Here is a 15,901-nt window from a genome sequence, read left to right as displayed (position 1 = left end):
CCCAAAGAGCTAGTGGATAGAGAAAGAAACGAAATAAGTGCTCCCTTTACTCGGGACAACGATACCTTCGAGAACTTTGACGACTCTCAATATACCTTTGCGATTAAAATGCGACACAGATCCCTCCTGCACAAGTACTCCTCCTCCGTAGATTCACAGATCATGGGGAGCCCTCAACGCACTACTGGCACAGTGGTGCAGCGGTTAAGCAATGCGAAACTGCCCCGGCAGGTAGCTGTTTCAAACAGCCACCGGCGCAGCTTGGTTGGTTGCTCTTCCCGAGCTCCCTTAGCACTAATTTTTGCACAAATATTTCTCCGGAAGGCTGTCTATCTCTTAACCAATGAGCTGATGCGCAGTGCCACGGTAGGTAGGTTGTCATCATGGCAGCTGGGCCACTCGCTTTCTTGCGACATGGACGTACAGACACTGGCTCTTCTCATGAACGGGACCTCTAACGCTATTGCATTAACATGCACATCAGGAGCAGTTCTGAATTAGTACTGTTAAAGATTTCCTCCATAAAACAGCTGATGACCTTTACTTTGATCCCTGCAAGGCAGGTTCACATTTAATGTAAGACCAAGGCAAAATTTATAGTTAAACCGGAAAGGTGTGAGGAACTGGAATTATGTATTTGTTGTGCATTAATGCAGACTCGCAACTTTTATATCATATGCGCAAAAAAATTATGCTCTACTGCAACTACTTTCTGCCGCAGCTTTAAAAAATGCAAATTTGTAGATCGCACAGCCGCAGTTGCAAAGTAGTAGCTGGACTTCAGTCCCAAATACTAAACGCAACAGGAACATTTTTAGATGTCACACAAGTCAACAGGCTCGGCAGAAACCGACCAGAAGTCCTCGAGTTCTTTTTTAGTGAAAAGCTCGTCTATAAACTTAATACAGAAATTATATGATCAATTTTAAGAGCATAATCAAACCTGCTAGTGGCGTACATTAACACATTATGAGACAGTCATTCAACTAGTTCAAACCACACTTCACAGTGCCATTTTTCTTTTTTTTTTATAAAGAAGACAATTTTATTTTTTATAAAGCTGAACGCTCCCGTGTTAACGCTGGTCCAATATGAAAATGAATGCACTGATTGTTCTGTTCTAAGCAGCAGACAGACGCTTCGGTGGCAGCAACGCAAAAAGCTCTTTATTCGAGGCAGCAGCGTCCTTTTATAGGTAACGCCGCATGCCGGTCAGGCACACGTCATTTCTGGTACAATGTTATCAGACCGACTGGCTGATACAGAACATTCCTTCCTCCTTAATCAAAGCTACACGCGTTTCTTTCCGCGCTCATAACTGGAGGCTTGATAGCGATCAGCAGGACGTCTTGTTCGATTACTTCTTCGCTAATGAGCCTCTTCGGGTGTAGCCATGGCTGATGCGGTGGAACTTGAAGGCTGCGCTGCCATGTGTCTTGCCTCAGGCTGCGATGCCGATTCCTCATTTGAAGTGGCGTCATCTAAGCGAACATCCTCAAGCTTGTCCGCAGTGGGACCACTAATCACGGAGCCAGCAGGGGAATCTTTTTCCAAGGGAGCTGATGGCAAGTCTCGCTGAACAGTGGCACTTGGAGTGGACTCAGGACGCGCTTCTTTTGCGACGTTCGGATGGAGTGATGACTTTGCACCCGATATCCAGCTGGGTCTCAAGTGGTCGATATGCACAAAACGAAACTGGTCACCGACTTTGACTACAAACGTAGAGTTGCTTACACGTTGCATTATGACCGCTTCCTCTCATGACAGGGTTTCCCCTCCCGTAGTCTTGACGAGAACTGCATCACCGGCTCCCATCTGCGGGTCCCTTCCTCGGCCCTCGTTGCGATGAGTGGCGTCTCTGGCTTGGCGGCTGTGCATGTCCTGAACAAAACTTGGCTTCAGGAGCAAAAGCTTCACTCGGGGTTGTCGTTTCAGGAACAGCTCAGCCGGCATTCTTTCTGTTACGGAGTTCGGGGTGTTCCTGTAAGCAAGCAAGAAGTCGTTAAGTCGTTGGTGCAGAGTTCTGCTCTGCCCTGTTAGGTTATCGTGAAGCACTTGCTTGAGTAGAGTGGCCTTTGTCATCTGGACTAGCCTTTCTGCTGCCCCATTTGATGAAGCGTGGTAGGGTGGCGCACGCGTGTGGCGAATCCCGTGAGAAGAGGTGAAATTGGAGAACTCCTGCGCAGTAAACTGAGGTCCATTATCACTGATCAGTTCCTCCGGGTAGCCATACGCTGCAAATATCTCCTTGAGACAGTCAATTGTTTTCGACGTCGTCGTAGTGCGGAGGCATTTTACTTCTATCCACTTTGAGTAAGAGTCCACTAGAAGGAACAAGTTCGAGCCATCCTTCATGGCGAAATCGACATGGACTCTCTGCCAAACACGAGTTGGATAAGTCCATGGATGCAATGGCCCTGGTGCCTTTCGCAGGCATGGTCGTTTGGCACACTGTACACTGACGGACAGTGTCTTCAATGTTCTTGTCAATCAAAGGCCACCAAACAAACGACCTAGCAAGCATTTTCATTCTTTGCATTCCAGGGTGTTCTTCATGTAGCAATGTTAATACTGTTTCTCGAAGTTCGTCCAGAATGATCACTCGCTGGCCCCAAGTGATGCAGCCTTGCTCATACGATAGTTCGTTTCGACGAACGTAAAAGGGCTGAAATTTATCATCGTGGTGCGCGGGCCAGCCAGATAAGGTGAACTGCATGACTTTGGAAAGAAGGCGATCCCTTTTAGTCGCAGCAGCAACCTGGCTCGCAGTGAGAGGTGTTGACTCAAATACTGCAAGACATTCTTCAGTGTCGTCTTTATGCTTGACCAGAAGTGGAAGCCTTGAAAGAGCGTCGGCAACTTCCATGTGTTTGCCGTTCCTGTAGCGCAGTGTGTACTGATAAGCTGCTAAGGTGATAGCCCAACACTGAATCCTAGCTGCAGCCAAAGAAGGAATTGGTTTATCTGACGCCAAGATCCCCAACAGTGGTTGGTGGTCTGTATACAGCATGAATTTGCGCCCGTACAGGTATCTATGAAACCTGCTCAGATCAAAAATTAATGCTAGGGCTTTCTTCTCGCCTTGCGCATAGTTGCGCTCCACACCGAAATGCCATCAGCTGTCACTTTGTGTCCACGATAAACGACGGACTGCTTGAAAAATTCACATTTCTGTTCTTTTACAGTGATATTGTGCTTTGCTAGTCGTTGAAGTACCTTTTCCACAGTTTCTTGACAGTCATCTATATTGATGAGGCAAATGAAATGGGTCTTTCCGAACCATCAGGCATGACGTGAAAAATTACTGCCCCAAGACCGTAGGCCGATGCGTCGCAGCTTAAACCGATTCGCTTTTTCACGTCATAAAAAGTCAGAACTTGACTGTCTACGAGATGCTGCTTGGCTTCCACGAATGATTTTGAACATTCGTCCATCCGCGCCCAACTCGTGTCTTTTTTTAGCAGATCGTACGTTGGTGCAGCTACTGTGGCTAAATCTTTGATGAATTTGGCATAGAAATTCAGCAGACCCAAGAAGGCTCGTAGCTCAGTTATGTTGCTTGGCTGAGGTGCTTCCGTGATGGCTTTTATCTTTGCTGAAGTTGGAAAAATGCCATCAGCTGTCACTTTGTGTCCAAGATAAACGACGGACTGCTTGAAAAATTCACATTTCTGTTCTTTTACAGTGATATTGTGCTTTGCTAGTCGTTGAAGTACCTTTTCCACAGTTTCTTGACAGTCGTCTATATTGTCGCCTACGACGACGTCGTCGTCGATATAGCAACTCACTTTTGGAATCCCTTTTAAGACTTCGTCCATTAACGACTGAAAGATAGCGGGTGCGCTAGAGATGCCGAATGGTAGGCGCTGAAACTGGAATAATCCGAGATGAGTGTTTACGGTTAACAGCGCTTTGCTTTCCTCAGCAAGCGGCACTTGCTGATAGGCTTGTGACAGATTCAGGACGCAAAAGATTTTACCTCCTGCGAGCATGGAATACAAATCTTCCGGCAATGGCAAAGGGTAATGGTCAGTTTTTAGAACAGGATTAACCGTGACTTAATAGTCGCCGCATAACCTTAATCCTGCGCCGCCTTTCTTCGTGACCACTACCAGAGGCGTTGCCCAGTCACTTTTCGTGACCCTTTTTAGTATTCCGGCTTGCTCGAGCTTTTCCAGCTCCTTTGCTACTTCCTCTTTGATGGCAAATGGTATTGGCCGTGCTTTTGAGAACACTGGTCGAGCTCCTTCCTTTACAAAGATGCGAGCTTCGAAGTTTTTGACGACTCCTGGGGTGCTCTTGAAAACTTCGGGATACTTTTTCCGTAAGGCTTATACCCTCTGCTCCAATGACTTATCCGTGGACAGGCTGTATACTGCTTTCCAGTTTATCTGCAGTTTTTCCAGCCAGTCTCTTCCCATGAGAGTGGGCATCGGCGTTCCGTTTCCCTTCACTACCACTACAGGCGAAGAGATTTCGCTTGCGTCCTGCTTGACTAAGACGTTTGCTTTTCCAATTACCTTCAGCCTTTCTCCGGTGTAAGTGCGCAACGACACATTGGATTCCACACATTTAACATGCGGGACACACTGTTTATAGAACTGCTCTGTTACAATCGTGACCGCTGCACCTGTGTCAACTGGAGCAAAATGGTGGTTTGAGCTAGTTGGTACATCTTTAAAATTTTCACCAGCGCTGCGACTAGGAACAAGAACAGAGAAGGAAGACAAGGACAAGCGCTTGTCCTTGTCTTCCTTCTCTGTTCTTGTTCCTAGTCGCAGTGCTGGTGAAAATTTTAAACCTGTGTCAATTATCATCTAAACAGTCTTCCCTTCAATGTTCAGGTCGACGCTGTAGCCCTTTGAACTTTTGCCCGAGAAGAACACAGTCTGACAACTCAAGTCTTCAGATTCGTCGTCCGTGGTGTCGACGTATCTGACAGCTTTTGCTATGGCTCCGCTTTTGCAGACTGCTTGCAAATGCCCTTTTTTGTTACAATTTCTGCAGGTGTGGTTGCGATACCAACATTTTTCTCCCGCATGACCCTTTCCGCAATGCTTGCAAGCACTTCGCCGCTCTTCCTCGCGTTTATCTTTTGGCCATGCAACCGTCCTCGATTTCTTTTCCTTATCACGGCGACGTTCGCCCTGAATGACGTTGACGCTGCACGGTTTTGTGTCAAACTCATGCATTTGCTTCGCCTGTTGTGCCGCTAGCTCTTTATCTAGCGCAGCTTGGCACGCCAGCTCGAACGTCAAGTCAGGCTGTGCAAAAAGAGCCCGTTGCGTTTCCTCGTCATGCAAACCAGCTACAAGCCTGTCCCTTAAGGCATCATTTAAAAACGTGCCGAAATTGCAATCTCTTGCAAGATGCTTCAGTTCAGTGATGAAATCTTTGACGCTTTCATTTTCTTGCTGCATTCGGCGATTAAATTTACAATGCTCTGCGATAATTGAATGAGCTGGGCTGAAATGAGCTTCCAGAAGCTGTTTAATTTCTTCGAAAGTCTTCTGAGAAGGCAAATGAGGCACAATTATCTTCTTTAGCTCTTCGTATGCTTGCGCACCGAGTACGTTCAGAAACAACTTCAGTTTCTTGTCTGCACAGACATCATTTATGTCTATGAAGTTCTCGAAGCGTTCGAAATACGAGCGTATGTTGTCGATTTTCGGGTTGAATTCGGGCATTCTACCGAGCTTAGGACCATGTCCAGGTTCTGCCATAATGAGCAAATTTCACTTGTCTGCCCAGCTGGTTTCCTCGATGTGCCTTGTCCGTGTTGCCGGTTCTTGTTCGCTTGCTCCCGCCAGCAGCTGAAGTCCATGCAAGGGCTCCGTGATGCCTTGCTTCCTCGCGGCGTTCTTGCACTCCTCCAGCGTTCTTGCGTTACTCCTGGCCGCCGATGAAATCGTGGCTTCAAGGGCTCCGTGTCGCCTTGCACCGTAGGCAGTTCAGCCTCGTGACTGCTGCTGGCCGGCGGCGATTTACTGCGCGCCGGATCCCATCCTCATCGCCAGATGTTCTGTTCTAAGCAGCAGACAGACGCTTCGGTGGCAGCAACGCAAAAAGCTCTTTATTCGAGGCAGCAGAGTCCTTTTATAGGTAACGCTGCATGCCGGTAAGGCACACGTCATTTCTGGTACAGTGTTATCAGACCGACTGGCTGATACAGAACACTGATGATGCCTAGAAAGCAAATTTATTTATACTTCTTCATTAAGCATAACAAAATAGGGCAAGGTTTATCTGCATACAGCAACGCTCACGGTCAACGACTCCGCCACCGCCGCTAATTTCTGCGACACAAGCTCCTCAACGCTGTCACATTAAAATTTGCATGCTATGACAGGTTTACCTTTTGCACAATTTCCAAAATGACCTTTTGATGTGAAAACATCTCACGGATTTACAAACTTATTGTATTACAAACCTCTTCATAGCTTATCCAGTGAAGCTCTGTCAAGTCTTTGTTCCAATAGCCACACGCCTTTTTGTTTTCTGCAAATACAAGGAAAAGTAAAGTCCCAGTTATGAAGCGGTTCCTGCTTGGTCTACTGTTACATATGCGATAAGACGTAGTCCCCTGCAGAAGAAAACAAAAGAATCTTATCACAAGTAAGCAGGAGAAAATGCAAACAGCCTGTACTATCTGAAACGGAACTTCAGGTGCTAGTTTCTGCTGCTTGTACAGATAAGAGAGGCAGTATAGGACACCATGAACTGATTTATCACAGCTAGAAACAAATGCACTCATATACGCACAATTAGCAGGAAAATTGCTTGAAAATTTTGTCCGTGTCTGGTAGAGCTTTTAAACTAGTTTCAGAGCAAGAAAGGACTAGAGTTTTAATAGTTAAGGCAATGGACATCCAGCACAAGGCCATTCTACAGGGTGCAAAAAACTGGTGCAATGAACAAAAAATCCTCACACAACACTGTTGTGTGCTCTAAATGTTGTATTTTTGCATCGGTATAGTTGGTCTGTGGCTATCCAGTTTTCTTAAGCTCTTGCACAGTACCCCTGCTCTTAACCCTGTTTTTTCTACATGCTGGTCGCAATGGCATTTTCTCCTCCAATGCACAGCACTTCCACTCATTTACAGCATTACTCTTCCGACCCATGTCATTCAACCGTCGGACATTAACACGGAGAACCACATGACATGTTATTTAATTTCACACCTCTGTGTATTTTCCCCCTCAAGTTTTGACGTTTCAAGACAGCCAGATATCACGCAGCTGTGCATTGACATCATTAGCTTTTTTCTGCCTGTATTTCTTGTTCCTTCTCCCAGGCTTCAGCTGTACTCCAGCTTTCCACAATTTTATTTCTTTGGCAATTTCCTGTTTTCTTTTGTCTGCACTATTCTCCTCCACATCAAGCGTGAAAACCATCCCTTTTTCTTTTTTTGTTTCCCAGTAACTCCTAGCATGGCTAAATATCAGTAGTACCAACAACAACAACAAAAACAGCAACAATAATATTATATTCATTCCCACCAAAAACATGCCATGATTGGAACCACTTGCCTGCCTCACCAACAACCATCTCTTTCAAAATGCACTTACTAACATTCATCAAAATGTTTAGACCAACAAGTAGTAGTTTTTCTTTTTTTTTAATTTCTTGTGCAGACCTCTAGCCATCTGATTTTTAAAAACTGTTTTCTTGTCCTTGCACTTTGCGATCAATCTTCTTTATCTGATCCATTTTCTTTTTTATATGTTTCTAAAGAATTTTACATGCAGTGAATTTGTTGCACATTCCATGCTACGTTACACCACACCTTGCATTTTGGATTTGCACCTCCACAGATGCTTGCCAAACTTTTAAGAGCACCTTTTTTTGTATTTCTGTCCCTCCCGTCTACAATGACAATGTAAGCCCTTAGGATAAAGCAAATAAATAAATATTGATACTGACATCACAGCCATTAAAAATTAACTTTTTTTTGTGTAGGTGTGTGGAAAGTTCTGGACAAGACAATTGCTACACTACAGTGCACTCACTAGATGACATAATGCCTCCCATTTTACAGGAAAGTCAGTGTTGCTACATGCTTTGAAAATGGATCAAAGAATGCAAATATTCTTTGTATCACATCTGTTCAAATATTGAACCCTGATCTATAGTTATAAAGATTCCACCCAACATCACTTCCACTCAGCTGAGGACAAAGCAAGAGTTCAAACAACTGCACTGTTCTCCTTTTACAATGCAATTACATAGTTTATTTGCCTGATACCAAGATTGAATGAATAAAACTCTTATCCTAACCAATATTCCTTGCACTGCTGCAAGTGCATGCAAACAATCAAGGTTGAACAAATAGTACAATTTATTCTGATTTACAACAGCCTTATTTGCATGGGCTGTCCGATATGATGCCATGGCAAAAAATCATCTGCCATTCTAAGAATCCTGTATCCTTGGAGCTGTGATAAAATGTTTGGGCAGTTTTTTTCTTAAAGCACTAGAGTGTAAACTAACACCCGGATGTTTGCGATAGAGGCCCCGAAGCTGGAGCGCTTTGGTCCAAGATAAGACCGCGTATGCAACCGGATCTGGGATAGATCACTGCCAAGGCTGTGGAGATACAGGGTGCATACGAACAGGCAGCTCTTCAGAGTTCACAGAACTGCATCAGCACAGATAACTTTGCACATATGCTGATGGAATAGGTGCACTGCACTTTGTTTACCTAGCTGGAGATGCACAGTCAGACAGGTAAACTGCCCCAAGTTCGAGTGCATGGTTCAACATTTCTTAATCGCCTCTTGACCCTGAAACCACTCAAGAGAAGGGCGGCAGAGAGACCGAATAAAGAAATTTAAGCATGTCACTCTCACATACAGAACACCAACCTCACAGCCCAATCAGCTTATACAACAGCAAATGCGCTGAAGAAGGCCAAGAAAAAAAACAAAAACCCTTTCATTAATTTCCAGAACCAGGCACTGCATATAAAGCACGCTGGGAACAGCTATAACCGAAACATGGAAGTAAATCAAGAAATCTGCAGCTCTTCCTATTACCATGGTTTTCATGATTGGTCCCCAGAAGACAGCACTGTTTATCGACAATTCAATTGACAATTAGTATCGACAAGGATATTAATGCTAATAACCAGTAAGAAATCTTGTGACCAATTTTTTCGTCCAAGGACAATTATGAAGTTTGGCTGAAAAATTTTTTTTCCTTGTTTTTAACAACTCTTTTGGCCAGTTTAATACAATGGCTTCTTAATCAGTTTTAGGAATGGACTCATTAATATAAAAGAAAGGTTTCTTGACTGATGCCAATGTTGCCTACAGTGCTTTCATCAGCTATCAGCTCTATAAATATGTAACGCCAAGTTTCAGAAATGTTTTCCTGGGCTTGAGATATAGTCTGGTTTTTATTTCAAGTTACTTGTACTGTTTTAGCACATGCGCTACTCGGAATGCTCACACTGATATTCATGTAGGCTTCAAAATGATGGTTGACATTAGGATTAGTTGTGGACTTCCTGCGAATATCTCTTGCCCCCAGGTTGATAGTGACGTTTAGGATATTTAGGTATAGTGCATTAACACAGCAGAGTCCATGTATATCTTACATTCCTTACTGAGGCTATAAAGGCTGATTCCAGGAAGCAAGATGAAAAGAACGAATAGCCCTCAGACTAAAGTCACTTGTTGGCCAAGTGAAGCAGTTGCATCATGGATAGGCAATTTGGTATTTATCAATGAATTCCGCTTTCTTTTTTTTCTTCAGGTAATCAGATAGCTGATGCAGACATTCTTGTTATCTGCATCAATGAAAGTGCACCCTTGTCTCTGCTCTCAAATGTGTGGTATTATCGTTCCCATGCCTACATGTGCACTATTCACTGCATTGAAAGAGGAGATAAGCCTGTCCATTTATCTGTGGCTTCAATAAAATTGAAGTTTCACGAGCCAGCACTTGTGCCAACTTTTTTTTTTTGTGGCCTTAGGAGCTGCAAAGGCATGTTCACCTTTATGCTTACCAAAGAAATTACAAAATAAATCTAAGGAAAATTGAGCATCGTTTTTATCCTGCATTCAGCAGCTTTCTAATTTTTTGCGGAGCAAGCAGAAATCAAGCAAGGCAGTCAACCCGATCGTTATTTAAATTGTAATTTAAGGCCAAGTGATTAACGAAGTTATAAAAGTGGTGAGCAGTATATGCCTAAAAAAAACACTACAATATAACTACAACAGAACAAATAATGTCTAGCTTGGCAAATACGTGACTATCACGTACGTTTCTGGTTGAGGAAGAGGAGTTATGAGGAAAGAAAAGACTCGGCTAGTATCTCACTCTGGCTGGATACTTGCATTGCGCAGTGACGAGAGGGGAATGAATAGAAGGGAGAAAGAAGGAAGTAGCTGATTACTGCAGTAGCAGATTCCCAGATGAGTGACGCCCAACACTATTTGTTTTCTGTCACGTAAAGCAAGGCACATCCTATGTCACTCTGGATAAGCTCTATGTGTGGTACAGATAACATACTCATTGCAATCAGATAGCATGAACTTTTGCACACAGCCAAGCTTGCACAAGATAAGCTCACCTGGTCCATACCTCGCACACACACGACAAACCTTTCACAAGAGCAAAGGTCAAGAAGCGAATGTGCTATCTTTACAGAGAAATGCACAAGGTTTAAAACTAAGAAATAGGCGAAGAAAAAAAAGAAGCACTGCAATTTCTGCACTATTAAAGCTGTAAGCATACAGACAGATGATGTGTACAGCAACAAAAACAACTGTATCAAAGGAAGACTAGCTTTTTATGTCTCCTTTCCTCCCATGACCAGCCAATGGCAGGATTTCACTTACTGTTCATGCGTTGTCCGCTTAGGAGGGCTTCATATACAGTTGTCACACCAGAGTCTGCCACACTACCGACATTGCCAACTCGTATTCTTTCAGGACCCTTCAAACGCAGAGACAGGATATGCTGAAATGATGCCTGACAAACGCTTGGGCACACAAAATCTCTCTCAGTTATGTGATAACACAAACTGGCACAAATGGCACGTACAATATGTAGACACATGTGAAATGTGTGTGACATCCTGTAATTTTGTCCGCTTATTTGCCCACATCCTGTTTTTCATGCCCTCATTTTTCTCATCCCATACCAAACTAGGTCACATAGCTGGACACTACTGCTATATCCTTATTTTGTCAACTCCTAGAGATATCCCAATATGTTAACATATGGCCATGTAATGTCAGCATGCCTGCAGCGGGTTTCTACTAAAGAAACACTGTGCATGCAAGGGGAGAGCACAGTAATATAATACCAGTGGTGCTAATGCTAAAGCCAAAACAACTGATGTGAATACAGAATGATGCAGGTGGAATTTTAAAATAAATAACTAAGAATACACTCGGAACTTCCCTGATTTTGAAGTGAACTGTCATGTACACATGTCATTCCAACCGTTTGTAAAGTTTTACCCAAAAATTGGAGAGCCCCTCGCATGAATAGCCTCTGCCGTTTGGGCTACTGGAGGCTGGTTTCCCAACCAGTCTTGTAATATAACCCTGCCTCAGTGAACAGTGGCTCTTGAGAGGTGAATCATAGAAATATCTTTTGTAGAAGATTATAGTAACAGATTTCGTTTCAATGACTTAAGTTCTCAGAGATCTGCAAGTTTGGACTGCCAGCTGCACAGGCCACATCTTGATAAAAATGGAATTATAAAAACATCCATTTCACGCTGTTTCAATAACTCTATAGGTTATACCAAGACTTACAGTCCCAGCCATGATAAAGATCCACGAATTGATTCATGGTACTAGGCACAGAGCTCTGACAGAACAGTAAATTGCTTCTAGCATGCAAGGTCCTATTGACAACAGAAGCTGAATTAAAAGGAGGTCCGAATGAGCAGTTCACTACATAATTTTGTCCCTTTCTTAAGGCCTATTGAGCAGCGCCTTGTTTCTGCTACAAAAACGAAATTAAAATTTTTGAGGCAATTAGACTAAAGATATATGGTCTTAACAAAGAACTTTCTAAATGATTTAAGGCACACTAATGTGCTGTCTAGAATGAAATACAAACTATTAAGTTCACTATATCAGACATACATATCTGTTATCAAAAAACAGATCTGGTTTATTGACATAGCAATGAATCAATCAAATTTCTTGACTTCGCTTGGAGTGCTATCCTGTCTTTTAAGCTATTAAGTGGGCTGTCATACTGCCAGCCAGAAAAGAAAAACAAGATGCCACACGTGCCACCTTTGCAATATGAGCCACGCAGCAAATATATGTGCCTGCACACACTAATGTCAAAAGCACACACACACACAGTTGTGATACGCGACCCCCATCAAAGTTGACATTCAGGGGACATGAGTTACAGAATGCCTCATTACTTGAGCTCATTTTATTTTCAGGTCATTTTACACATGAAAAAGCACAGTCCATACAACAGGTAGTGGAGTGCATTTAAGAGTTGGCCAATGAAATGAGGTCTCTCCCTTTGTAGTAAAAAGGTTAAAACTAAAAAGCAAGAAGTCTCCATACTGTATCAGTGAAAAAAATTATTTACACTGACTGTACAAGTGAGCAGGTAGGTTTAATTTAAATATTGGGTATGACTGAGGGATTAATATTTATGCATATGCACTTTAAAAATAAGTGCTCATCATGCACAGCAGCCCTGCAGGAAAAAAAGTATAATTTATTTGAATTATTAGGCTGTACAGAAAAACCACAAAAGATAGATTTTGTCCCAGGTAGCAAGGACGAGTGTTTGTGAGAATTTCTATATAACCTACTTTTTTTCCAGCGCAGTTCATCATGCATATAAATGTTTAAATCAGCTATCAGCAGCAGAACATGCTTATATGCCAGCCAAGTACAACAGAAAATTCAGGCAAGACACTTTTTTTTTTAATGTAGTGTACACCAAACAACACGCAAAAGTCAAATAACTCGTAGCAATACAGTATCCGTAAAGAAAGTAAAAGGATTTTGACAAATATTGCGGTATTACTGCCGGAAAAGTTGTAAGAGGCGGGTTCTGTCTTGCCTCAAAACGTTATTCTTGAATAACAAATTTGCTGCGATGAAGTTCTCCGTAGCGTGCGTGGACAAAGCTCGAGGTCATGCAACATTAGCAAATGATAGCAATACAAAGACAGTTCCTGACAGCTAAAGGAAAGGGTGCGCCGCGGCTGCTACAGTTGCCTTTGCAATTTTTCCGTACGGCTCTTCGTGCCCAATTACACCGTCAAGGCCGGCGGAGCCATGCCCACTTCTCCCTTCGTTACCCAACCTCACACCGTTACGAGAGAAATTCCGTACTAAGTACCCTTGTGAACGGAGTGGCAACTTCACAAACTGCAAAAAGTCGTTTCGAAATTCCGTACGAAGTACCCTTGTGAACGGAGTGGCAACTTTACAAACTGCAAGAAGTCGTTTCGCCGGCTCATCGCCCTGTTCCGACGCCGCTTCGTGTACAGCGATCATAGTAAAAAACAGGGATCAAGCAGCACTGCCACAAGCGGCGAACACGGTCTTCCTTCCCACACGTGCCACGGATAGATGCGTCAAGACCACCCGCCCCCGGAGAGAAACGATCGCCAGCAGCGCTTACCGGCAACACGGTTGATTGACAACGGATGAGGTCCAAATCCGTATCGCTTGCAGCGCTCATCCATGAACGGCGAGACTCCGTGCGATGGGGGCGTCGCGGGACGCTTCTGCTCACCCATCTCGTGCACGCACCGGGCAACCGGCAGCCGAGGAGCTTAAACATTGCGTGACTGCCAAGGCTGCGAGCCAGTGCTTGCGATGCGTACGACGCACGGAGCGAATCAACAATGCAGCGCCGCTTCGCCGCTCAACAAGTGGCGACGGAGGATTAGGGGAGAGGAGTGCAGCTCGCCGGTCGACGCTCCAGCGCGCAAGCAGCTACTACGGACGTGTCCAACCAGACTACATGCGCACTGAACCAATCCCTGAACTCGCCGCCGATTCTCGCGCACTATGAACGAACCGAGGGCACAAAGTCTAAAAGCGCTCAATGAGCGGGTGTTAAGTGACGGGGCCTGGCTTATCGTGACGCGGCCGCTGCCGAGTGCCAAATCGGCGACACTCATTCGCCGTTGCCGGCGATGGAGGAAAGAGCAGCAGGAAAAAACGCAGCGCAATGCACGCACGACACTGCTGTCTGTGGCCTTTTTCTAGGCCACGCTTGGCACTCCGTCGCGGCAAGTTTGATGGTACACCGCTCACGCTCCATCCGGATTTCAATTTGTGGGCGGCAAAGCGTGGCCTTCAGTGGAACGCAATCACAACCTTAGTAGTAGGAAAAACGTTTTCTGCATGACTAGTTGCTCCACACATGCACTAAAGTGACAATGATCAACGGTGTGTCATAACAAATTTATTTCTTTACAGCTCTGCACTCTTCCAGAAGAGGCGATTTGGACGATTATGCGAACTTTGTCGGGCGTTATGACCACCTGTAATGGGCGTAAGCTTTGTTGGCTTCACACTGCTTGTGCAGTTCATGCTTCTTCTTAACGACGCGTCCCTGGTTGTTGTACGCATCCAGAAGCTCTTTGCACAGCTGCTCGTGGAACCTCACTTTCGGATCCTTGTCGTTGACGGCTTCAATCATCCACCTCATTGACAGAAAACGCGATCTGTTTTGCGTCATGGGCACAGGTACCTGGTAGGTAATGCCACCCCGTTTTATAGGGCTGAGTTCCATAGCAGGGCGACAATTTTCGAGGGCCTTGTGCAGTACCGTCAAAGGATTGCACTCGATCTGACTTCTCGTTTCCTCATCTGACGCGCGGTTGTACTTTGCAAGCTGTATCCGCTTCACATTAAACAGCGCACGCTCAATGTTGTCCCTCGCGAGCGCTTTTTTACCTTCTCGCATCAAGAGGTTTATGAACTTCTGCAGCGTGGCGTCATAAAACACCGAAGTCGTCACGTCGCTTGGCGTGGCCTTGACAAGGACGAATTTCAAGTCTTCCATTTCTCCTGACGTTTTCAGTTCTTCCAGCTTCGTCTTGTCGGGAATTGGGTCTGCATAAATGCTGCCGTAAACGGACGTCCGCATAGGTATGGCGTAAACGGGAGAAAACTTGCGAGACACGACATTCTTTAAGCGAAACATGATGCTCCCAGCTGTGGAAGCGGCCATTTTGATTGTCGGTATGATTTATAGAAGAGTTGAAAGAGCCGCAGAAACGAAGTCAAAAATTCTGAAAAAATCTATAACGTGTGCTTTCTAAATTTAAAAGTATTTGCGCCTGTTGGAATTCAGAAATAACTATGGTCTCTGTCACTTTTGTTTTCTAGCAGCACCTTTTTTTTTAATGGTGGCGCGCCATAGAATGCTTCTCTCAGGCTCAGCTACAGAAATGACATTTGGTCGTCAGAATTTATTTATGATAGATTTGTTTGAGTTATTGTCTGAATTGATAAAAAAAAGTCGAATATTTGCTTCGTCTGCGGCGACTAGGAAACAAAACAAACCGTTATCTGAGCGATTGCGCTGGTGTCGCCATCTCGTTTGCAGGCCATGGAGATGCTGGGTTTAGGGCGGGCGGTTTGAAGATGCTTGTTCACGAAAGGCTTGAAATTTAGCTCAAATTTGCGAAAGCAGAAATGGAAAAATTGGATAGCATGATACGGCAGGCCTATAAGGCTGCATTAGGACTTCCACTAAATGTCTCAACCGAAAGGCGCATGAGGTTAGGAATACACAATACCTACAATGAACTGAAAGAAGCCCATTGAATGGCTCAAACAGCGAGATTAGCCAATTCCAGAACTGGCAGGAGTATTCTTACCAGGCTCGGAATTAACTTTCAACCTACAAATAAAGATGCTAAAGTAGACTTACCCCGCG

The 15,901-nt window shown here is 44.4% G+C and overlaps 2 protein-coding genes across 5 annotated transcripts in view; both read right to left on the bottom strand.

Annotated features, from left to right (window-relative positions):
* The window catches only part of LOC149341509 (long-chain-fatty-acid--CoA ligase 5-like), a 40,147-nt gene extending 25,879 nt beyond the window's left edge, over positions 1 to 14,268 (bottom strand). Inside the window, exons 1-3 of one of the 4 annotated variants that reach the window (XM_089543599.1) lie at positions 13,628 to 14,268; positions 10,846 to 10,942; positions 6,431 to 6,498 (exon numbers count right to left, since the gene is read on the bottom strand). In XM_089543599.1, the coding sequence (XP_089399725.1) occupies positions 6,431 to 6,498; positions 10,846 to 10,942; positions 13,628 to 13,789 (327 nt within the window). In that variant the 5' untranslated portion in view covers positions 13,790 to 14,268. Of the gene's footprint in view, positions 1 to 6,430; positions 6,499 to 10,845; positions 10,943 to 13,342; positions 13,592 to 13,627 lie in introns of those variants that run through there. The other 3 variants (XM_089543600.1, XM_089543601.1, XM_089543602.1) reach the window with 3 other exon arrangements.
* Positions 14,269 to 14,399: 131 nt separating this feature from the next.
* On the bottom strand, positions 14,400 to 15,195 carry mRpS7 (mitochondrial ribosomal protein S7). Its single transcript, XM_089543603.1, has one exon. The coding sequence runs from the start codon at positions 15,188 to 15,190 to the stop codon at positions 14,489 to 14,491; it is 702 nt and encodes a 233-aa protein (XP_089399729.1). The 5' UTR covers positions 15,191 to 15,195; the 3' UTR covers positions 14,400 to 14,488.
* Positions 15,196 to 15,901: the final 706 nt, after the last annotated feature.

The sequence above is a fragment of the Amblyomma mixtum genome, chromosome 5, assembly GCF_055824585.1.
Source record: "Amblyomma mixtum isolate Tamu chromosome 5, ASM5582458v1, whole genome shotgun sequence".
Lineage (NCBI taxonomy): Eukaryota > Metazoa > Arthropoda > Arachnida > Ixodida > Ixodidae > Amblyomma > Amblyomma mixtum.
Note: the sequence above shows the minus strand (reverse complement) of the source record. Positions and strands in the feature narration are given on the sequence as shown.

Coding starts and splice junctions, on each gene's coding strand:
- mRpS7 (XM_089543603.1), bottom strand. CDS start 15,190: ATGGCCGCTTCCACAGCTGGGAGCATCATGTTTCGCTTAAAGAATGTC.